Consider the following 24,432-nt stretch of genomic DNA (forward strand, 5'->3'; position numbering starts at 1 on the left):
CTGCTCTTGTGGCAGGGGCTGACAGCCGCTGGTCCAGCACTTCGGGGGCTGACCCACTCCCGGCCGCTGCTTCAGCCCTCGGGCCACTGCTCCACCAGTCCTGGGGCTGACAGCTGCTCCAGCCATGCCCCGGAAGAAGTCCTGGAGGTCCCGGAATCATATCCTTAGCATTTTACAAAAGTAGGTAAGGATTATTATCCCCATTTTACAGATGGAGGTACAGAGAAGTTTAGCTGACTGGCCCAGGCTTCCATGTAAACCAGTAGCAGAATCTCAACTAAAAATCAGGTCTCCTGACTCCCAGACCCATCCTCTCACCATTAGATCACACTGCCATCCTCAAAAGGAGATATAAGCCAATTGATTTGGATAGTATGAGAACCTGCTGACCCTGGTGCAGTAAATCAGTTTTCCCTTTGAAACAGTCCCCTGCAGGCTTGACTCCTTTTGCAGGCTGGGGCCTAGCAGGTATGGTTGAATCATAGAAGATTAGGGTTGGAAGGACTTCAGGTCATCTAGTCCACCCTCCCCGTCAACCCCCCGCTCAAAGCAGACCAATCCCCAACTAAATCACCCCAGCCTGGGCTTTGTCAAGCCTGACCTTAAAAATCTCCAAGGATGGAGATTCCATATCATGCTTTTGCTCCCTTTTTAATGTTCCTGGGCTTCCCCATTTTGTTGTGCCCCAGGATATGTGACATACCACTGAGCCTCCAAATGCTCCATTGGGCACCCCTCCTCTCTAGTACAGATTCCACCCACCATTCGCACCCAGGCTCTAAGTCACCTTGTCCTCTAGCAGAACTCCTCCACCGACCTTATCACTCAAATGGCCTCCATTTCTCATTGGCTGGACACAACTTTTCATTTTAAATGAGAGGAATACTTTTTCAGTCATGTCCACCAAGGCAGAGAGAGAGAGAGGCCATTTCCCAAACAAACCACGCATCCTGGGCCACTTCACCCTGATATCAAACACTTAAAAAAAGAAAAAAAAAAAAAAAGCTTCTTATAGCCCTTCCTTACACATGTTTGAATACATCTCATCGCATGGAAAGGACAGTCCCTGACTGATGTAAGTAGGCATAGCTACACTAAAATCCATAGACCTACAGAGATTTAGGCTGAGCTGAGGATCTGGCCTCAAACATTCACTTCATCTGTGCTGGTGCCTGTTTATTTCTAAAGTGACCCATCAAGATGGCTGTAGCCTTCATCAGCTTGCTAGATCAACACTGTCATGTGGTTGTTTTTTTTTAATTACTTTATTTTCTTTAAGGCATCTGACCTTCACTGGGTGCAATGACGGAAACGTGCCAAGACATCCTGCTGACGATCTTGGAGGAGCTGGTAGAGGGACAGAGAAAGAAGTTTAAATTGAAACTCAGTGACACTGAACTGAGGAAGGGCTATGCAAACATTCCCAAAGGACATCTGGAGAAAGCTGATGTAACGGACATGGTTGATCTGCTGATTAGATACTACCAACAGGAGTATGCTGTGGAGGTGGTGATAAATGTGCTTCATCAAATCAATGATAAGGATCTGGCTGAAAGGTTGAGAAGAAAGTCAGCTGAAGGTGGGTGGCGATTAGGATGATCCTCGTCCTTTCCTAACCCCTGTCTGTAAGTATAGAGAGAGATGAAAGGTAGGAGCTGGATTCTGTGTTTTAGTGCAGCCCCGTGGCATTGCAGTCCTGGTGCAAGGTGGCTCTAAAGCCACAGGAGATTGTCCTGGTGTAGGGTGATCCTTCAGCGGCACAGACCCTTGCCTTCTCCAATATAAACACATAGCAATGTCTATGTTTAAAAAACAAATCCCCCCAAAACAAAACACTCCACGGCACATCCAACTTCCCCCCTGGAGAGAGGCTGAGAGAGAGAACAAACCACACATGGGAGATGTTAGTAATCTCAATGCACTACTGGGAGGTGTTCTGGTGCTGTGATGACGAGGGAGGTATCAGAACATAGTCAGAAGGCTTTAGTGCTCCTAGGCTCCTTCTGCTCCTGGCTGCTAATGGAAGGGGCTTCCTTGTACTCTAACAATCTCTAATTGTCATACTAGCCCTCAAGGCCATCTTCAAACTCCTTGCTGGATTGCACTGTGAATTTTTTAGACACAGTTCCAGATCTGGGCCCATATGTCTGTATGATTATAGAGTTGTCATAGATAGAACATATATACTCTTTTGATAGCACGTCCGGGAATCAAGACATGACGAAGTGTGTCTTTTCTTTCAGTATGGAAAACCAGACCTGTTTCTGTAAAGCCCCCTGACATTGGTAAGTTTGTGCACTAGTTCATACTGTTGAAAAACTACATGGGTATCAATCTTCTTAAGAGCCGATTTTTCTTTTAACACTGAGGACTAGCAAAGTGATATGAAATACAGTGGCTCGTGCATGAATGTGCTTGAATTCAGTGCAACTCCATTTACAGTAAAGTAAAATGGAAGATCAGAATGCATCAAAATGTTCAGCTCCCAAGTCTGCTTATACTGAAACTTCCTCTTAGACTGAATTGGTTCAGTCAAACAAAATGGCTTTGCCCTAAGAGAGTTCCACTGGACCTGGATGTGCCAGGTATTTGCACAGTACAGTTTGTCTAGGTGTAAATCTGAAATGGATTTTGAGAAGATCTCTGAACTGTAAGAAAATTGGATCCACATCTGAGCTTTGCAGTTCAAGTCATCTTTACTGTAAAATGTCCTCTAAAAATGACTGTTTCTGTCATATTGATATATTTAAGGATATGTTCTTAAATGGACTAGAATTCTGGTAAACTGTTCTCTTCTCTTTTCCAGACCACAGAGCGAACTATATGGCCTCTGTGAAGGAAAAATTTAGAAGAGTGAAGGATTATAATTCCAGGCCAGGAGAATGGGTATCTTTGGAAGACCGCTACACAAAGCTCTTTATAGTAAAAAAACACCATCAAGCAGAAGATAAAGAACATGAGCTACTGTCTAGAGGAAAAAGACACATGGATATCATGAGGAAGCCGAGCAGCTTTGCGGATTCCCATGTTAATGTGGAACATCTTTTTGACACATTATCAGATGGCACAATAACCAGAAAAGTGATCTTACAAGGAATAGCAGGGATTGGAAAGACCGCTACAGTTGGCAAAATTATGTATGATTGGTCATCTGGGAGGCTTTATGGGGGCAGATTTGATTATGTTTTTCATTGGAGCTGCAGGGACCTAAACCAAAGAACAGAAAAACTGAGCCTAGCTCAATTAATTTTACAAAACTGGGGACATCCAAAGCCAGAGATAGGGGAAATTTTATCTTACCCAGAAAAAGTCTTGTTCATCATCGACGGCTTTGATGAACTCAGGTTTCCTGAGGATTATGATAAAAGTAAAAGCTTATCCTGTGATTTGGACATGCCTCACTCAACAGCAGTGGCTGTGGTGGAAAGTCTCCTCAGCAGCCAGAGCCTTTCAGAAGCATGCCTTCTTGTCACAACGAGACCCTTAGCCATAGTAATGCTGGAGACCCATATGAAAGCTGACCTCTGGGCAGAGATTGTGGGCTTCTTGGAGGAAGACAGAAAGGAGTTTTTCAAGAAGTTCTTCAAAGATGAAGAAAAAGCAGCTTTTGCCTACAGTTATATTCAAGAAAATGATGTAGTGTTCGCCATGTGTTTTGTTCCCCTCATCTGCTGGATTGTCTGTACAACCCTGAACCTTCAATTGAGGTATAGCGAAGAGCTCGATCAGAAGGTGAGCACAACCACCGAAATATTTACCTATTTTGTGGCCACTTTATTGCAGTCCCATGATCGCACACAGACATCCACACAAGACCTTTTTCACAACCTTGGATCATTGGCCAATGGCGGTGTGAGGGACCAGAAAGTGCTGTTTGATGAGAGTATGCTGAGAAAGTATAACTTGGAGGTGTCAAAAGGTCCATCAACTTTCCTCACAGAATTGCTGCAGGCAGACATTTTTGTGGAAACTATCTATAGCTTTGTGCATTTGACTGTGCAGGAACTGTTTGCTGCTTTGTTCATCTTCTGGAACAAGGAGAAAGCTTCTGAGCTCTTGAAAGAAGCCTTTGTGGAGAACAAAAGCCATTTGATCTTAACTGTTCGCTTTCTGTTTGGAATGAACAATGACAAGTCACTAAAGCCTTTGAAAAGGTACTATGAAACCAGCATGGGCATCTCAAAGGATGAGCTGCTGAAATGGACTAAGAAAGCATTGCTTATTTGCCAGGAACAGGGCGAGGAGAGCCGTCTCCTCCTGGAGCTGTTGCATTGTTTATTTGAGATTCAGGATGAGGAGTTTGTCAGAAGTGCTTTGGAGGAGATGAAGGAAGTGGTCTTCCTGGAGAACAGTCTAGGACAGGATGACCAACAGGTGATCCTATACAGTTTGCAGCATGCCAAGGAATTCAGTCAGCTGAAATTGGGCAGTCTGAAAGAGAGAAACATGATCAAACTGGTTCCGTTGCTAGGGAAATGCAAACAGATCCAGTAAGTACCATCAATGTGACCAAACTTCAGCAGAGTTCACAATATTCTGATCTCACTTGTCTCAGTGTGAACAAGGAGTAATTTCATAGAAGCCAGTGGAGTTACACTGCTATTAGTGAGGTCAGAATCGGGCCCAATAATGTTAATAAGGTGAAACCCACGGCAAAATTTTGCCTGAAAAATCCTTGTTACTTGTGGTTCTATATGAGCCAGCAAGGAACCTCACAGAATAAGTTGAGTTTTCAGGGTTTGCAGTTAAACAGCGCTTTCCCACATCTGGACTCCTTGGATATGTCCACTTCGGAGCTGGAAACATCCAGACAACATGCCAGCTCCACTCGTGCTCGTGTGCTAATATTAGCAAAGTATCCACGCCCGCTGCCCCTTTGGGTCCATACTTGGGATACTAGTCCATGCCGCCACCTATGTCCCAATGTCCACATTGCTATTTTTGGCATGCTAGCTTGAGAAAAGCTAGCATGTGTCTGTCTACCTGGGCTGAGAGACACACTCCCAGCTACAGTGTTGACATATCCATTGAGAGACAGTAAGCATGGAAAGCCTCAGTGTCATTTTTAGTCACTCTTCAGAGAGCTTCATATTAAGACCCTTGTCCAAACATATTCAGGTATCTGCCCTCTTCTTCTCTTCACTTGTCTCCAGTGCTCATCCTTCATCCCAGCCCAACCAAATCCTCGTCCTTTCCTTCCCATCCTTACCCTTCTTTCTTCCCAAATAGCACTGCATCTCCAATGCCTAGCCTCCTGCTCCTCTTCTGTAACCCCTAAGTTCCACATCCTTCCCCTCCCATTCCCTTACCCTGACCAGGACACCTGCCTCTTCTGGTCCCATCATGGGATATCATCAGCTCCTCAGTCTCTCTACTCAGCCTAGATCCAATTGTTAATTCATAAACTACATACTGTGTAGTGCTCCTTCACTCTGATATTTTCTGTATCTGATATAAAACTACTACATATTGTACACTAGACCAAAACTCCATGGGAGTCCATAGCAATCATTCCTCTGATAACATCTGTCTCCGTGCTGAACGGTCTTCTGGATTAGCAGAGCATCTACTCCTGTAGCCTCCTATACAGATATTAACACTGCTAAATCTGTTTTTCTCCCTGTAGTTTTAACGCCTCTGGAATCTCATTGTCTACGGTACTCAAGGTGTGTGCTCACCTTTTACAAAAGCTTAGAATGACCAGACTGCATGTGGAGCACGAAGCAGAAGATGAAATGTATTTTACAGTGGAAGCGAGCTGTGAAAGGGGCCTTTGCACGTAAATACAACTATTTGTCTCACTCACTCCTAGAGACAATCTAGAGAGAGAACCTTATCAGCAAACACTGCAGTATGGCTCCTATGGCTTTGGAGAGTGACTGTAGAATCATATGCTGTTTCTATAAAAGGCAGCCAGAGCAGAATAGTTGTGCTCCTTTGATATCTGATGGCAAGAGAGTTGAAAGAGAAGCTAGCAATAGTGGACTTTCCAGTGGATAGTAGGATCTGGCCTTTCCATCTGTAGTCCCTTTCACACTCATATGGGACAAAAGTGATCATGAAATTAAATTCATGATTCTAAGGAATGGCAGGAGAGCAAACAGCAGAATAAAGACAATGGACTTTAGAAAACTCAGAGAATTGGTAGGTGAGATCCCATGGAAAAAAAGTACAGGAGAGTTGATGGTTTTTCGAAGAGACATTATAAAGGACACAACATCAAACTATCTCAGTGCATGGAGAAGATAGGAAGTAAGATAAGAGGCTGCTCTGGCTTAACCAGATCTTCAACAGCCTGGAACTCAAAAGAGTTATACAAAAAGTGGAAACTTGGTCAATTATGAAAGATGAATATAAAATTAAAACACAAGTATGTAGGGACAAAATTGGAAAGACCAAGGCAAAAAACAAGATTAAACTAGGGTAACTACATGAGAAGCCAGAGGAAGACAAAGGACAGAGTAGGTTCATTACTCAATCAGGACGGAAAGATAATAACAGAAAATACAGCAATGGCCTCGGTGTTAAATGCCTTTTTTGTTTTGTTTTGTTTTGTTTCAGTTTTCAACAAAAAAAGTTAGCAGTGATTGGATGATTAACCTAAGGAACATCAATGTAAATGAGGTAGAATCTGAGGCTAAAATAGGAATGGACACGTTAAGAATTACTTAGACAAGTTAGGCCAAGTCTACACTACAGGCCTATATCAGTATAATTACATTGCTCAGAGTGTGAAAAATCTACATTCCTGAGCAACGCAGTTATACAAACCGAACCCCCCGTGTAGATAGCACTATGTCAACGGGATAGTTTCTCCTGTTGACATAGCTACTGCCTCTCGGGGAGGTGCATTAACGACACCAGTGGGAGAAGCTCTCCTGTTGGCATAGCAGCATCTTCACTAAAATGCTACATCGGTGCAGCTGCACTGCTGTAGCACAGTATGTGAAGACAGGCCCTTAAATGGCTTCAGATTGAAAGGGCCTGATGAAATATGGCCTACAGCACTAAAGAAATCTCTGAGCCATTAGCGATTATCTTTGAGAATTTGTGGAAGACAGGAGAGATCCCAGAGGACTGGAAAAGGGCAAATATAGTGCTACTCCACAAAAAAGGGAATAAGGACAGACCAGTCATCTTAACTTCAGTATCCAGAAAGATGAGCAGATAATCAATCAATTTGCAAACACCTAGAAAATAATAAGTTGATAAGTAGCAGTCAACATGGATTTGTCAAGAGCAAATCATGTCAAACTAATCTAATATCTTCTTTGAGAGGGTAACAAGCCTTATGGATAGGGAAAAGCAGTAGATGTGGTATATCTCACATGACTTTCTCATAAACAAACTAGGGAAATACAGCCTAGATGGAGCTATAAGGTGGACGCACAACTGGTTGGAAAAGCGTGGTCAAAGAGTAGTTATCAATGGTTCACAATCAAGCTGGAAGGGCATATCAAGTGGGGTCCTGAAGGGAATTGTCCTAGGTCTGGTTCTATTCAATATCTTCATAATTTATTTGGATAATGGAGCACACTTATAAAGTTTATGGATGATTCCAATCTGGGAGGGGTACAAGTGCTTTGGAGGACAGGTTTAGAATTCAAACTGATCTTGACAAACTGGAGTAATGGTCTGAAACAAATAGGATGAAATTCAATAAGGAAAAATGCAAAGTACTCCACTTAGGCAGGAATAATCAGCTGCACAAATATAGGGGAAATGATTGCCTAGGAAGGAAGACTGCAAAAAAGGATCTGGGAGTTATAGTGGATCATAAGCTTAATATGGGTCAACAATGCAATACTGCTGCAAAAAAAGTGAACATAATTCTGGGATGTATTTGCAGGACTGTTGTAAGCAAGACACAAGAAATAATTCTTCCACTCTACTCAGCATTGATAAAGCCTCAATTATAGTATTGTGTCCAGTTCTGGGCACCATATTTGATGTGGACAAATTGGAGAAAGTTCAGAGGAGAGCAACAAAAATTATTCAGGGTCTAGAAAATATGGCCTATGAGGAAAGATTGAAAAAAAATGGGTTTGTTTAGTCTGAAGAAGAGAGGACTGGGAGGGGGACATAACAGTCTTCAAGTATGTAAAGATGGTATAAAGAGGAGGGTAATAAATTGTTCTCCTTAACCACTAAGGACAGGACAAGAAGTAATGGGCTTAAATTTCAGCAAGGGAGATTTAGGTTAAACATTAAGAGAAACTTGCTAACTGTACAAGTAGTTGAGCTCTGGAATAAATTGCCTAGGGAGGATGTGGAATTTCCATCATTGGAGGTTCTTAAGAACAGGTTCAACAAACACTTGTCATGGGTGGTCTAGATAAGACTTAGTTCTACCTCAGTGCAGGAGACTGGGCTAGATGACCTGTTGAGGTCCCTTCCTGTCCTACGTTTCTATGATAAAATCACATCTGTATTCAAAAGGACAGCCCTAGATTAATGCACCATGTAATTCCACTTAAGCCTTATTTTGGTGGGTTTAAATAGGATTTACTTGAGATGTAGAACTTATGCTGGCCCTCTGCACAGGGGAGAATTTCACCCAGCGAACTCCTGCATTCTAATCCCAGCGCTGCTGCTGAATCACTGCGAGGGGCTCTGGGCAAGTTGCTTAACCTCACTGTCTCCATTTTGATTTATCTGTAACATGAGATGGATCTGTCATGAAGATGAATGCCTGTGAAGTGCATTAATGATGGAAAGCTCCATATATGTAAATGCTACATGTTTCATCATCTCTGTATTTTAATGAGATACCTAGCTCATGACAAAGTTTATCAGGAAGTAGTCCCAGTTGACAGCCCCATCTTAATTCTGCCAATGCATCACAAATGCAAGGTGCCCTGATGGGGAAGAGCTGCTGTGTCATAGTTTGCTGCATGTTCACTCAGTCAGTGAAATTCCCACCCCATGCAGGGAGCCAGCACGAATCCTGTGCACCTCCTTGTTCCTCAGCACAGGTTAAATTTCATGCCTAGCTAGTGTTGGTCTCATCAAGATCATAGAGCTGTTTTGAATAGCAAAGCAATGTAAAGAATCATAGAACTGTAGGGTTAGAAGGGACCTCAAGGGTCATCTAGTCTAGCTGCCTGCCAAGATGCAGGATTTGTTGTGTCTCAAAGAAGTGGTATTCTAAATCATCATTTTGTTTTATTTGTCTTTGTAGTGAATGCAGATGATGGTGTTAGAAGTGACCTTCTTGAAAATGAAAAGAAAAATTGGACTTTTTTTTTACCCAGTTTTTCAAAAAAAAAAAAAGTGCACTTGGATTTTTTCCCTGTGCTTGCATTTATTTTGGAAATATCCAAATAGCAAATCTAGTTTTTCTCAGGTTTCAGTGGAAGACCCATTGGAGGTCTCAGAGATACAGATAGTGATGCCTTTCAGCCCTTACTTGGTGGGCATGAGGTATTAACAAAGAGAACATGTGTCTGTATTTGAGTTAAATAGCTAATAGTTAAAAGTCATGTACTTTTATTAACCTGAATTTTTAAAAAAGTCACTTCCTCTCACAGTGAGTTTTCACTTACATGGTATCTTTAATGGTGTAAGGCTAACAGTTCTCCAGTTGACCATAGAATCTTAGAGGAAGAATTGGGTAGATAAGATCTAAATTTCAATGTCATAACAGAAAAAAACATCGTTCATTTCAAAACACCATGTGGGTCTCCTTCATATATAAAATTATTTCTTTTAAAAGACCACTAGCCCAGTTGCCCCTCTCCCCAACTTCCTATTCCTTTGCTGGTCACCCCGGAGCAGTAAAACCATTCAATTTCATATTAGCCAAATGGAGACCACACTGGTTTTGCCCTGACATTTCTCATTTTATTTTCCTACTCTGTCAAAACCTGTAAGTAAGGTGATATCATTCTGCTTACAGAATAACTTTAGATAACCTTCCTGAAGACACTGCCATTGTGATTTGTGACCACGTTATTCCAGCTCATCCTGGCATTGTCACCCTTGATGTGAACGGGATTCGGGGAAGCAAGGAATTTGTAAATAGCCTGAAGAACAGTCTTCTGGACTCGGACTGCAGACTGGAATCAGTGGGGTAAATGGACATTTGTCATTTCAAGTTATCAGACAGACTCAGTAGTTCTCAGGGGACCTGCCATATCCTTCCTCTCCTAGAAACTGAGCCAGGTTCTTCCTGAGGATAAGCATCCATTTATTTCATTTTCATATTTCAGCACAGAAGCTGGTTATCTTGTGAGGGTCAGGAAGGTGTTTACAGATGTTTGATTCAATTTTATTTTCTGCCAAGCTTCAACATTGAGAATCCCACACTCCAGGCTTTCCAGGACATCTGCCAACATCTTGCTACTTGCCATAGCCTGAGAAAATTCCTCTTATTCCGAAGGTATGAGGAGGATGAAATACACTTTGGATATGAGGCAAAGGATGAGGAGAAGAGTGGCAACAGGTACATTTTAATTTATTCTTCTTCCTTTGTCTCTTGTTGAAATAATAGGAGGATGGGGATGTTACTGGGACCTCAAGAAGTGGATCTAGCTTTAATAAAATAACGTCACAGGAGCTTTCTTTATAGGGGGTTTACATATATTTTCATCCTTCCCTGAACTAAGACAGAACATAGTCAAAGCCTAAAAAAATGGAGAGATTGCACACTGAAACCTCTGGCTGTGAAATTTCAATCTTCTCAGGTTTGGTCTCAGCATATGAGGGTGAACAGTCCCAGCATCCAGATTCAGAGTGCCTGTAGCATTCAGCATGTAAATGGACTGCCTAAAAGTTCCAATATCCTGGTCTCAACTTCCTGATTTGATTATCCTGGTTTTAGTTCATAAGGCAGCAGTCCCATTTGACAGACTTCAGCCTGACCAGCATACATAAGGCACCCCTGTTTCAGAATACAAAACACCCCTGCCCTGGCCCAGACTCAACTTTCCTCACCATGCCTCGCATATTTTTTTCAAGATCAAATCAGGGCAATTAATTCCTGCTCTTTGTGGTTAATTCTTGTCATGGCAACCTCCCACTTATTTCCAGGTCTCAGCACTCTGAGACTCTGGAACTAATTTAATTTCCAGAGAAAGGGAAAAAGGAACTAGCACAGGAAACGTCTGCAGAATAAATAGACATAAAGAATGGGATGAGGGAGGGAGAGAGCAGACAGTCTCTCAAACTCTATTTGTATCCATTTACTCAGGCCTTGTCTACACTATGCAGTTTTTTTAATGCAAGTTATGCCGACATAAAACCACTGCTTTAATTAAACTGCTGTTGCATGTCCACACTATGCTCCGTGGAGCGTATCCACACTAGTAGCTCTTGCACCGACACAGAAAGCAGCGCACTATGGGTAGCTATCCCACTGTGCGTCTGGCCATAGGGTGCTTTGGGAAGGGTTTGTACACCACCCCCATCAGTCTCCGCCTCCTTCCCTGGCTCTGCACAGCAGTATTCCCTCCATCCCCCACAGCAGTGGCCTGCCCTGCCTTCCTTGTTGCAGTGTTCCTAGTGCTGGGGAGAGCAGGATTCCACAATAATGACTTTGTGATTCCCTCCAAGTTCTCCCACAGCTTCCTCTTTGCACAGAGCAAGATGATCTACCCCTTCCCTGTAGTCCAGGGATGAGTGTGTTTGCTGCCAGAAGCCAGCGTACTCAACTGGACAGTAGCTATGTGAGCTCTCCATGCTGAGGAATGTCAACACTTCCCTAGGGTTTTGAAAGAGGAGGGTGCATGCCTGTGTAGCTGGATACAGGGCAGTGTCATTCAAAACAGTGAGCAGAGTGGTCACAGCGGGTATTGTGGGATACTTCCTGGAGGTCAATTACAGTGATTTAACAAATTCAGTGTCTACACTGATGCTTTGTCTCCTAACTTTGCCGCCAAATGCTCTATGCCATCAGGGTGGTTTTATTTCGTAGCCAAATGGGAGTTTTGCTGCCAAAAGTAGCCTTGTGATATGCATGCCTTTAGCTTGAGAACATCAAGTGGGAGACAGTTACATTTTTTGGAGTCATCTAGTTGAGATGTGGTGAATAGAACCAGATTTCTGAACGTATAGTCTCATCTGAAAGGTTGTTTAACATTAAAGTAAAAATGCCTGACCAGCACGATTGGTCTGCAGTGATCTTCTTTAGGTTCCTCAGAGGATCTAAATAATGAACCTTAGTTCAACAGAGTGCTGATGAGCTTCATCAGACAGTACCCCAAAACAAGTACCAAACCATGCAAAGTAAATTCTTCATGAACCGACTCCCTTCCAGTGGACCTTCTGTAGCATTAGCATGTCCCCTAAGGCAGCATGTAACCCATGCCCACTCAGTGTAGTGCTTTGTCCTCTTTTAGTGGTGACTGACCTACACACCAGCAGTGCAGATTAGGTTCCTAAAGCATTTCAGGCATTGATACACCTACCCAGGAATTTATTTGTACTTTCAACCTTAACTTCATCTGAGCAATATTGGGTGGGTTGGTTGGTTGGTTTTTGGTCAAGAATACGTAAATATAGATGTGGAAATACTAGAAATATGGGCAAAACTTAACCAAGTGAGATTCTGTTTGAAATCATGCAAATGAATACATCTGGGGGAAATAATCTGAAACAGAGATGTTCAACGGTCGGGAAATGGTAATGCTAAAAGAGACCTGAGAAAGAAAGGAGAGCAATTTAGACATGAGTTTGCAGTATGGTATGATAGAAAAGGGCAGTGCAATTTTGGGGGCTGCGTACGCAGAGGCATCATACTCTAGGATTTTCAGACACTGAGCTTCTTTAAATTTGTAATTTGAGTCACTGTAAAGTTATTGTTATGAATAATAGTTGATTAAAATAATGACATTTCTATTGCTCCTTTCACCAGATTATCTCCAGATATGCAAACAGCTGTGGAAGAAGAAATGCAAAAGCCATGCAGTAATTCTTTTAGCACCTCTTTTCTATAGTTATCATGTAATCTTTTTCACTTTCTTTTATCCAGACTCCAAAAGAAAAAGAAGACTCAGAAGAGAAAGAGAAAGAATGAGGCACTGAAAAAGTGTTTTCCCTGGCCATGTTTAATAAGGAAAACGAGAGAGAAAAAGGAAAAGAAAAAGGACTGCATGTAACTATTCTCTTCCCCTTTTTCATGGGTCTTTCTTGAAATATTTTCAATAATTCAGTGTAATAAGATAGAAGTCCCTGAATATATTTACCCACAAAGGGGCAGATACCAGATCCAAATGAGATTAAATGATATACTGTTGTAAGGAAAAAATAAACTGCAGAAGAACTTGAATCAAAACCTATGCATGAACTTCAGGGAATTTCAGACCTGGTTCCAAACTTCGTGATTTGTGTCCATCGCTATATTAAGTAAACCTAAATCCAGGATCTGCAATCCTACAAAGTTTGGGAACATCTAGATCCAAATTTTGCAGTTCAGTCCCATCTCTGAAATAATGGCAGAGAAGAAAGAAAAAATGTTTCTTTAGTTATTTTCCTTGATCAGATTATTATTATTATTATTTGTTTGCAACAGTGCCCATAATGTGCTAGACAGAGCTGTGAGAAATTGTTTGTACAAAACTTTTTTTGGGCAGAAAATACAGATTTGGGGAGACGGAGACATTTCATCAATTCATTTTGATGTATTTTGTTTCAACATTTTCTAAACAAAATGTTTAAATGTTTTGGTTTAAAACAACTTTTTAATTCAAATTTCCTTTTAATATATTTTTTTAAATATGTGAAATGCTCAAAAACGAAACAAAATGTTTCATTTTGGGTTGAATGAAACCTGAAATAATTGTTCAATCTGAAATAATTTTTCCAGCTTTTCAATTTGCTTAAAATTTTATTTTGACTCTATTTAAACTAATTTTTTTTCCATTTTTTTGGAAATGCCAGTGAACCAGAAAATCCATTATTCTCCCACCTCTTGTGCTAGGTGCTTTCTAGACATACAAAAGGGACAGCCTCTGTCCCAAGGCCCTCACAGACTAAGGGCAGACAAACAAGTAGACAGAGATCAGGGAAGAGGGGCAACAAAATGGATTTTTCTATACAAATCAATAAGATTTGCTAAAAGTAGCATGGCTGGTGTGTTTTAAGAGGGACTTGAAAATGGAGAGGGCAGGGGCCTAGCATGAGTTCAGGAGAACTGAATGGCATGGAGGTGATTGTTTGAGGTGGGTGGACAAAGGCAGTTTAACTGTTGAAGTGGAGGGAAAAGAGAAGATGCATATCTTGACAAGGGCGGGCTGCTTAATACAGAACCTTGAAGGAGGATCATGTATCATGTCAGCTCTTCTTCTATGGGTTCTCTTGCTGACTCTGCTATACTATTGGTGTGACTCTGGGCTTTCACTTATGCCCAGATTTTCTGAATTGTTCTGTAATTTTTAGATGCTCAGTTTTTGGGTGCTCAGATTGAGACTCCCTCTGGGCCTGATTTTCAGAGAAGCCAAGTGCCTATAGCTCCAGTTGACGTGAATGAGAGCTGTGGGTGCTTGGCTGCTCTGAAAATCCGGCTCTAAGTGTTCCAAGTTGGGCATCCAAAACAAACGGCCAATTTTGAATATTTTGGCCTTAACTGCTTTGTGCCTCCATTTCCCCAGCTACTTTGGCAGAGTGCTTAGAGATACTCAGGTGGGAAGTGCTACCGGTGGGAAAAGAGTTGTTGTTTTTATTTATTGTTATTTCTTTTATTGTTAAAATCTGCTTTTTCTATTAGTGCTGTCCTCTCCTGTCTCCCTGAAGAGTATTTTCTTGAGCTCACCAAGTGGGTCACCTCCACGTTCATTCCACTAATCTTGTGCCTGGATGAAAATTCCATCAATGATGAGCAGATGAAAACAATATGCGAAAATCTGAACAGTACTGATTATCAGCTTCAGTCACTGAGGTGAACAGAATCTTCTACGACGTCTTCCTGATATCCAGGATAGGAAAATAGGAATCTGCCAGAATTGCCAGGACCAGACCAGTTCTCCATTTGGTTCAAACAATGAGGAGTCCTTGTGGCATTTTAGAGACTAACAAATTTATTTGGGCATAAGCGTTCGTGGGCTAAAACCCACTTCATTAGATGCACGGAGTGAAAAATACAGTAAGCAGAATATATATTCTAGTACATGAAAAGATGGGAATTGCCTTACCAGGTGGATGGTCAGTGCTAACTAGCCAATTGAGTTAAAGTGGAGGGTAAGGCAAGTCCCATGAAAGCTTATGCCCAAATAAATCTGTTAGTCTCGAAGGTAAAACGAACACAGCTACCGCTCTGAAACCTGTCACCATTTGATTCAGTGTCCTGTCTCTGACAGTGACCCATACTAGATGCTTCTGAGGGATGAAATTTACACCAGCTGAGGATCTAGCCCCCAGTTTGATTTTCATTAAGGTATTACACAGTGAATACTCACCAGTGGGAATTACTCTGAGTTGTTTGTAATGAGAGAGCCAGGGGTTGGTAGGGGCTCTAAAAAATACATGTCCATGTAAGTTCAAAATATTTGCTACAGCAGTCGTCCCTCTCCAGTTTGAAGTCTGGACTATCTCCGTCTATTGCTGTCTTTCAGTCCAGGGATTGTTTAATCTTTTCTCCTTGTATCTTTTTTTTTAAAGCCTTCGCTCTTGCAGCATAACCCACGAGAGCATGACTAATATCTGCTCGCTGTTCTTCTGCAACACAGCAGTCTCCTTGGACCTGCAGAGCAACCCCGTGGGGGATGAAGGAGTTAAAATACTTGCGGCGTGCCTGAAGAGTAAAAGTTGCTACCTAGAAAAACTGAGGTACAGTCAGAGACAGATGCTCTGGTGGAACCATTGATATGAAAAACTGAGCACTGTAACTAGCACTTAGGGTGGTATCCGCTAGCTTCAGAGCATAGTTACTGACATAGGCTCTGGTCCTGCAAATATTTATTCATGTGCTTAACTTTACAAACCATTTAAATGGGACTGCTTTTGGTAGGCAAGGTAAGCATGTGCCTGTGGCTTGGGCTACACTAGAAAATTGTCGCGTTAACTACATCTCTCAGCGGTGTGAAAAATCCCCCCCCACCCCAAGCAATATAGTTAAGCCGACCTAACCCCCAGTGTAGACAGCGCTAGGTCAATGGAAGAATTTTTCCATCAACCTCGCTACTGCCTATCAGGGAGGTGGATTAACTACAGCAACAGGAGAATCCCTCCTGTGGGCTTAGGTAGTATCTTCTCTGAGTGTTGGCATGATTGGGGCCACAGTCTAAGAAACGAAGGGTCAGAAGATGGCCAGCAGAGAATTTGCTGTGTGCAAGGAGCTCTTTTGCTGGCCAAGGCTGCCTCCCTCAGATTGGCAGAAGGGTTCTTGGGATAGGGCACGGGGGGGATAGGGTTGAGGAGGCAGGGCAGAGTGGAGCCCTTCTGCACCCAGTCCTCTGAGACCTGAGCAGAAGACACACATCAGTTCAACTTTTCTTTTGTGGTTATTTCAGCTTATCAAGTGCTGATCTCACAGAAGACTGTGTCCCTGCCATCACCTCTCTGTTTTCCCAGAAGAACACCCTGATTTGGCTTGACCTGAGCTTTAATAACCTTGGAGATGTTGGAGTGAAAGCCTTGTGCTCTGCCCTGAAAGATAAGGAGATCCATCTTGAGAAGCTAATGTACGTCCAAGCTCTATTCTTTTTTCTTTTCATTTTGTTTTTGCCATAAAGAGTCCTGGGTGGGTTGTTTACAAAACCGTAATGCACCCCGTAATTCTTCATTTTCATCATGGTTTCAGTGATTTCAGGCAGCAATTAGATTTTCAAGCTCTCTGATTCTGAGTCTTTCCTCTTTCTCCCTATTGTGTAGCCTTGAAGACAATGGCATCACTAACAACTGTGAGCAGGAACTCATCCAACTCATTGAAAACACCCTGTCTCTGAAATACCTGTGTTTGGATGATAATAAGTTTACATCCACCTCCAGAGCTCGCATCTATGATGTATGGGACAAGTATCATGATGAGGAGGAGGAGGTGGAGGAAGACTGACTGTGAATCGCAGGCACTGCGCTCAATTCTCCCTTCTTGGCTGTGAAGGTAGGTGCAGATCTCGGGAACTTCAGTATATTACACAAACATGGTGCTAAGGAAAGGTACCAGAATGAAACCACTGGGATTTTTATAGTAAATTCTTTACACACTGAAGAAAGTGCAATATGGGATGCAGCAGTGCAATCATTTCCTATACTGCTCTTCCCATGAGCCTAAACCCTGGCATGGATGGAGCATTTCTAAGGATGAGATGGTTACAGTCTCCATGCTCACCCAGCCCTTGGCTTTTCGGATGTGACTGGCATAAAGGGTGCCAAGCAGAGGTGATGGCAGAGAGAACAAGGGAGCAGGAGGAAACACACCTATACAGACCCAGAATTTGAAATCTGAGTTTCAGAAATGACCTTATCAAGTGACCTGACATTTATAGATGGCAACTTTGCAAACTACAGTCACTTCAGAGCTGCAAGCTGGTGGTTGTTCATTACACTGAAAGAAACTAGGGCAAATAACTCTTGCTTGTGAGTAAATGTTTACTGGTTCTTGTCCATTACTGAGCAATACAGTGTAATATAAATAGTTTCAAAATTAAAGGATAATGCAAAACATCACCTGTTTCGCGTCCAGTTTCCAGATTGTGAGCTGAGATGTGAGTTGAGGACTCTTTGCAGCTTTGTTCCTTAGAAGCCCATGGAGATTTCCCTCAGTCAGTTAATTCTGCCGCTCTCAGGGTTAGTTCATGCAAACCCCTGGTCTGTACTTTTGGCTGTTCCCCCATGTCTCCATGAGGGCACTGAGCCAGGAACATGCAGTCAGGCCCTTTACATATCCATGCTGCCATAGGGATCAGGGTCTCACTTTCCAAGGCTGCCCAGAAACCAATTTCTCTACAAATCAAGGTACATCCATATGATAAGATGGCAACTCTGAAGGTGCCTCACCTTGAACTCATGATGCAGAATAAACTCTGTGACCAGCATGGTTGCGGGTCTTTCTCACTATGTGTGGCCTGGTAGTTCTGTTTTCTCAGTACGGCCTGGCCAAGGCCTGGATTTTTTTGTCAGTTATGCAAGTTTGAAAAAAATGCCTTGAAAATTGGTATATCTAAGGTCATTTTTAGATTCCCTGGGAATCTATACTGTGTGAGCATTTCATGTACTATGGGCTGGATAATAACAGGAGGATTCTGTTCTTATTAAACAAATCTGCCTCTTCATTAAAGCAACTGTTTATAGAACTATTCCAGCCACACCTTAACATTCCTAGCCATGTGCACACAGACTGACTTCCCAGTTTCTCCTCCAAACTCTTGTCGCCTGCAACCTATTCTCCTCCCTTCATGCTCCATGAGCGTTGCTACAATGAGAATTATAGATTCCAAGGCCAGAAGAGACCGTTGTGATCATCTAGTCTGACATCCCATATAACATAGGCCATAGAATTTCACCCAGTAGTTCTTGGCCCAAAGACAGTCCTACAAAGAATCAAACCCAAGAATACTGACAATAAAAATAAATTCCTTAATGGTTTGCTTTTGACTGTAACTATCACAGCTCATAAAACATCATAGTCTGTAATCTCTGCAGCTCAATACAGTGTGAGACCTCTAATGCCTTGTAACTGGAACATGTAATGGGATTAGGACTAAAATGTAACAAGACAGCTAATTTTTCATTCACTATTAATATTTATAGGCTCTTCTAAATATATTTCACAAGTTTCAATAACAACCTAGTAACCTGATGTGGCATTTTAGCAATTTATAATCACCTTCTGTAACAGGGATCTGAATTAATCTTTATACATCTCATTAGTATAGCTATCATAGATCTTTTACAAGGCAATTGGCTTTCAGCAGCCTTCATTTAATTTAATTTATTAATATCTCATTTATATTTCATATATGCTGTTTTAATTATTAAATTGCTTCATCTCAGAAACATAATTCTGTTATACAGCACCTACCCTGTGCTTTTAGAGCTTGAAAAATGTTAAAAGGCATTTTTGAAACAAGCAAAGGTTTTTGTTTGTTTAAAGTCAAGATCAATTTAATTTTGCTTCAGGTTCTTGTTTTTTAAAAAATCTGATCTTAATTTTGAGCCAGAGGTTCATAAAGTTTTTCTTAGCAAATTAAATTGATTTTTGTTCTTTTTTTTTTAATTTTCTTTATTCTATCCTGATATAAACTTTTATAATAGAATTACAGAAGTGCAAACTATACAGGGCAGAATTATCATTAGTAGAAGCAGCATTAAACATTGGGTGTTGGGGGGAGTGACCAATAAATAATCTTCTCCAATAGCACTATAGCAATATTCAGATCTTCTAGCCAGTGTAATAATTATGCTTATTAATTTCAGTGAATGATCTGAAGTACATGCCATTAAGAATAATAATTCATATTCATAGAGCAGCCTTCATCCCAAGGATGCCAAAGCAGTTACACACAATGCACCATGAGTCCTGCTCATCCCCTTCTTCCCGTTAGTTCCACTGACCTCAATGGAACTAATCACGTGAATAGAGGCTGCAGAACTGGACAGGATGCTGGGGCAGGCAGAGAGATATAAAGTGTTCAGCTGTTACTCTGGTGTCCTGTTCTAGAACTCCACTTAAAGATGCAGAGCTGTTTGCTAGCGGATGCTGGCAACCAGACTAGGTGGGGTCCCATTAGCACCAACTAAGGAGCATAAATTCTGTAGTTCCAGAGTATCTCTGAGGCAGAAGAGAAACAAGAATAGGAACAAAGTGGTTCTGCAGAGACAGGAACAGCCAAGCTCATCTTGAGAGTATATTGTTAGTTAAATGAACAATAAAGACAAAGCCGAGGAAAGGAGTATGTTTGGACAATACCCAGGGCGATTGCTGTGTTAGGAGCAGAATGGGAGTGCCATCCACTGAAACAGATGCTACACACAGTACCACTGAAATGGGGCCATCTTGGGGTGGGGGGAGGTGCAAGACAGGGTATCAAACAGCACACAGAACATTGCACAACAGAGCAGGGAGAGACAGTTGTGACCACGGAGAACCAGGAATGTCCCATTCCAAAATATGTAATGAGATCTTGAGGGTCTGTTTTTCAGCACTAAGAGCAGCAAACAAAGACCTAATCTGTGTGTAATTACTGTGACTGCCTGCATAGATTTGGGGATTTGAAGATGCTGTAGCAGCAGTAAGTGTGCCTGCAGTTGCACATATTCCAAGGCACCTAAGCTTTGAAAATCAGGCCTTTGCCATCCAGGTAGAGGAGACAAGACTTGATATTTTTAAATATCCCATCTGAAAAATCCACACGGCATGCACTCAACTTACTGTATCTACTTCAGGCTGGAAACGGGCTGAATCCCCCTACCGTGGTTGGTGCCTGAGGTTTCCCGGAGTCTAGGAATCCAGCTCTGATGCTGAGACCACCAAGCTCCATCCTGGAGAAAGAGCTTCCTCCTCTCACCGGAGTAATGTTCAGGCAAGAGGCCCAATCCTGCACCCACTGATGTCAAAGGGTATTTTGCCATTGACTTCTAATGAGAGCAGCCAATGAATACATCTCTGTAACAATGCCAGGGTCAGCTCCTTCTCTCCTCCAGGAAAACCAGGTGGGAGGAATTCTCGGCAAGAGTTCCCTCACAGTGTTTCCTATCAGATTACTCCATGGTGGGTTTCTATCCCCCCTCCTCCTACAGCATATGCGGGTGGTTCCTTCCACCCTCGGGACCAGTAACTCCCTTGACAGGCACCAGAGGTAAAGGGCCACTGCTGCAGTCTCTGTTCCTCTGCACTGCCTCCTGGCCCCCTGCTGCTCTTCCCTGGCTCCGTCAGCAGCTTCCCCTAGCACCCTAAGCAGAAGGCATCCCATTCAGAAAGAAATGTTGTCCTAGGTATGTCATGTTCTGAGCAGAGTTCCCACAGGGAGGGAGAGATAGTGTGTGTGTGTGTGTGTGTGTGTGTGTGTGTGTGTGTGTGTGTGTGTGTGTGTGTGTGTGTGTGTGTGTGTGTGTGTGTGTTTCCCCATCTCTACCTCAGCCCCTCCCACCCCACTGTGTACAGATCCTCAGACCTAAGAAGGGTTCTCTGCAAGGCCCGGGGCAGTGTGGGGACAGGTGTGATGATCCATGCACAGCGATTCCCTCTATATGGAGAGCTGGGGTGCCTAATTGTCTTAACTCCTGCTAACAGGCTGTACTTGCTAATCATGCATGTGTCACTCTGCATTAAATCAGCTAGAGGCACAAGTCTCCCTTGGGAGCTGTTTGCTGTGATGTGAGTAACCTCTATCAGCTAAAGCCCTCCTGTAGTGGAAGTTTTTAAACAATGCTGTGTGTTCTCTCCTGCCAGTAGCCAGCAGGGCAATGAGGGTGTTCTTTCCACGGTCACTTGCTGCTCTAGACCAGCACTTCTCAAACTTTATTGCACCGTGACCCCTTTCTGACAACAAAAATTACTACAGGACCCTAGGAGGGTCATGTAGGGCCAGAGCAGGGGGGAAGGAGGGCCAAGCCAAAGCCCAAGCTAATCTCTGGCTGAGTTACTGAACTCTTCAAAACATGTTTGAGACTTCAAGTTACAGAGATGCCACCATTTACTCTTGTTCAGACCAGCAAGTGACCTATGTTCCAGGCTGCAGAGGAAGGTGAAAACCCTCCAGGGTCTCTGGCAATCTGACTTGGGGTAAAATTCCTGGTCAACCCCAAATATGGTGATCAGTTAGCATGTGGGGTTGACCCACAAGCCAGCCACCTGGTAAAGAATTCCAATAACCCAGAGCCCTCTCCATGTAGTGTCTCCTTTCCAGCCGTTGGAGATATTTGCCAATAGCAGATGTGGCTGTGCCAATGTAGGCAATCAAATCATCTGTGACCGGTGCCTTTTGAGTATTAAATACACTGCAGAATCCTTGGGCTTGAACTACTACGGCACCTCCTTTGAGTACCACTGCAGCCAGTACAAAGGACTCTGGGCATTAAAAACACCCACTGTACCCAAGCAGTGAGGGGATCCCTTTAGAACTGAGGAAATGACAGTAAGAGGGCTGCTGAATTGGGTGGGTGACAGGGAAGAAGGGAGCAAGGAGTGATTGACTCAGGAAGGCATCAAATCCCATCTCCACCTACCAAACCGGGGGGCATCCACATTGAGCCCCCATATCTATTAGACATACCAAGCCATGACACAAACCTGCAGGCAATGAGAACGAGCCCACGTGCACTGCTACTTGGTGGCTTCTGCAGCAACCTCAGCTCCCACGTTTGAGACTTTTCTAGTGTCAGTGCTGTAAGTTGTAGATTCCCTAGGGAAGCAATGGCAGCGAGCTCTTAAAATAGGGGGGATTGAAGACCTTCGTGAGCCAGAGTGAGGTAAACTCTTGAGGTAAACAGCTCACAGCCATGATAGCTTTGCTTTTGCATGGCAATGTCATATCAAAAGCAAAGGTGGGTGAAAGAAGCTTAACTGCTCCCTCTGCTGCTCATACCCAATATCTCATGGAGTCATGACAGGTTTTTTTTTTCATGCAATATATCTGGCTTTAAAAGGGGCACTTTTCCTCCATGTGCCTTTTTAAATGCAGCTGTCTCACTATCACTTGCAACACCTTGGAAATACATTCTGAAATAAGATTAATTTAGAAAAAAAAATAGACACTTGTGGATAATATCATTCTAGCAAGAATTATAGCAATACCTTCTGAAACAGAAAAAAATGTTGAAAAACATTTGTGCTTCTTTTTGCATTTTTTCTGCCAACTCCATTCTTCAGTCCTTGCTCTTTGCTGAGGAAGGTGCCAACCAGTGCCAATTGGGGTTGTTTAGGTTACGTGTAGGCTCTTGGAATAGACTCTATGTAACATAGTGACACCACCAAATTCTGACGTGTAGACCCCTGAACAACTTTCTGATAACTGGGCAGATCTTTGGGTCTGGCCTAGCTCTGCTCAGCGCTGGACTCTGGCTGGGATAAGAGTTGCCATCTGACAGCTTTACTTTGCTCCAATCCAAGTGGCTGCCATTGGCCAGTTCAGCACCCCCATGCAAGGCAGCTCTAACCTTCAATAGTGAGTAAGCTCCCCCAAAGGGTGGTTACACCAGCAAGCAATTACTAAACGCTACTGCCATGCCCTCTTCCAACCCTAGCACCACACTTCTACTCCAGGAAGGCTGGGAGAGGGTGGTTTAAAGCCATTTATACCCGCTCTGCACCAGGGAAACATTGGAGAAAATTTCAACTGCCAGGCAGATTTCCAGCCCGTCAAGAGTGGAGCAAAAGGGGTGGAGCACGGGTGAGAATGTGGCCTTGTCAGTAATTACTAAGGTGAGCCTTTCTGCTGAACTTGCCAACAGCAGGCAGGGCAATCAGTGTCCACTGGGAGCATGATATTCTGTTTCTATGGATACTTATCCATTAGGAACAGGACTGAGACCCAATCAACTCATTTCACACAAGCACTGAGCCAGCGATGGCTTTACCCTCTAAAAGGCAGAGCTACCGTTCATTATTGAAAACTTTGTCCCCTCCCTCTCCTCTTCCCAAAACGGAGGTTCCTCTCCATTAACAATTTCATCTATCTGTAAGCAGAGTCAGGATGGGCTCTACCCTGGCAGCTGGTGGTGAATTATGGTGAGTATGGAAAAGAATTTCAGGGGCTGATCTTGTTTGCATAGGCACACCTACCCAGCCTAGCACGAGTCCATGGCAGCCCGAAATAGTCACTTTGGCAGCTGTGGGATCCCCAATTTCTCTGTTATTGGGGCAGGAGGAATAATGTGTTGTTACCCTGATTATGTGAATGAAGGAATATGAAACTGTTTTATGACAGAGGGTCTCACTGTCAACTGTGTAGCACTTGCAAGACAAGAGACATGGGTTCCAAAACCCAGTGAAGGGAGAGAGGTTGGGGAGTGGTATGTGTACCTGATGGAATGGCTCCCTTTTGAGGGCCTGGAACACCAATTGTACCACCTCCTCACTTCATCGTTGAAGAGCAGGGCTAATTTTGATTCCATCTAGAGGCTGCTAAGCTGAATTCACTTTGGGCTAATGTTGCATCACTACTGCTCCCCTACTACAAGATGGAATCACTAAAAGAGCTAAACTTACTGAGCTGAATTCTGTGTTAACTAGTGGAGGAGCCTGAAGATCTATCATTAAGCAGCTGGCAGAGCAGAGCAGTTTGCAGCACGGTTGGAGCAGCCCAAGGAACAGTGAGCGGAGCGGAGTGGAGCTGAGCAGTTTGTGGGGCGGCTGGAATGGCCCGCGGAACAGTGAGCGGAGCGAAGCCGTTTGTGGGACGGTTGGAGCAGCCCACGGAACAGCGAGCGAAGTCTGCTCCAGTCGTGGTGAAGGCTGCAGCACAACTCCATGGATAGGCAGGGCAGTCAGCCCTGGCCCACGTAAGGTGCCCCTTAACACCCTGTGTTCCCCCCTCCCCCCTATTTCCACCCAGGCTG

General features: G+C 43.2%; 1 protein-coding gene across 2 annotated transcripts in view; it reads left to right on the forward strand.

Moving 5' to 3' along the window:
- LOC115648954 (NACHT, LRR and PYD domains-containing protein 3-like) overlaps positions 1 to 24,140 on the forward strand; it is a 27,481-nt gene extending 3,341 nt beyond the window's left edge. The window contains exons 2-14 of one of the 2 annotated variants that reach the window (XR_003999696.1): positions 1,280 to 1,579; positions 2,244 to 2,285; positions 2,807 to 4,490; positions 5,627 to 5,779; positions 9,899 to 10,072; positions 10,286 to 10,444; positions 12,971 to 13,093; positions 14,705 to 14,875; positions 15,595 to 15,762; positions 16,446 to 16,616; positions 16,807 to 17,035; positions 20,320 to 20,493; positions 24,107 to 24,140. Coding sequence is in view for 1 of the 2 variants with exons in the window: in XM_030557351.1 (XP_030413211.1) it covers positions 1,303 to 1,579; positions 2,244 to 2,285; positions 2,807 to 4,490; positions 5,627 to 5,779; positions 9,899 to 10,072; positions 10,286 to 10,444; positions 12,971 to 13,093; positions 14,705 to 14,875; positions 15,595 to 15,762; positions 16,446 to 16,616; positions 16,807 to 16,987 (3,303 nt within the window). In the remaining variant the exon portion in view is untranslated. Of the gene's footprint in view, positions 1 to 1,279; positions 1,580 to 2,243; positions 2,286 to 2,806; positions 4,491 to 5,626; positions 5,780 to 9,898; positions 10,073 to 10,285; positions 10,445 to 12,970; positions 13,094 to 14,704; positions 14,876 to 15,594; positions 15,763 to 16,445; positions 16,617 to 16,806; positions 17,036 to 20,319; positions 20,740 to 24,106 lie in introns of those variants that run through there. The other variant, XM_030557351.1, reaches the window with a different exon arrangement.
- The last annotated feature ends 292 nt before the right edge of the window (positions 24,141 to 24,432 follow it).

The sequence above is a fragment of the Gopherus evgoodei genome, chromosome 3 (genome assembly GCF_007399415.2).
Source record: "Gopherus evgoodei ecotype Sinaloan lineage chromosome 3, rGopEvg1_v1.p, whole genome shotgun sequence".
Taxonomy (NCBI): Eukaryota; Metazoa; Chordata; order Testudines; family Testudinidae; genus Gopherus; species Gopherus evgoodei.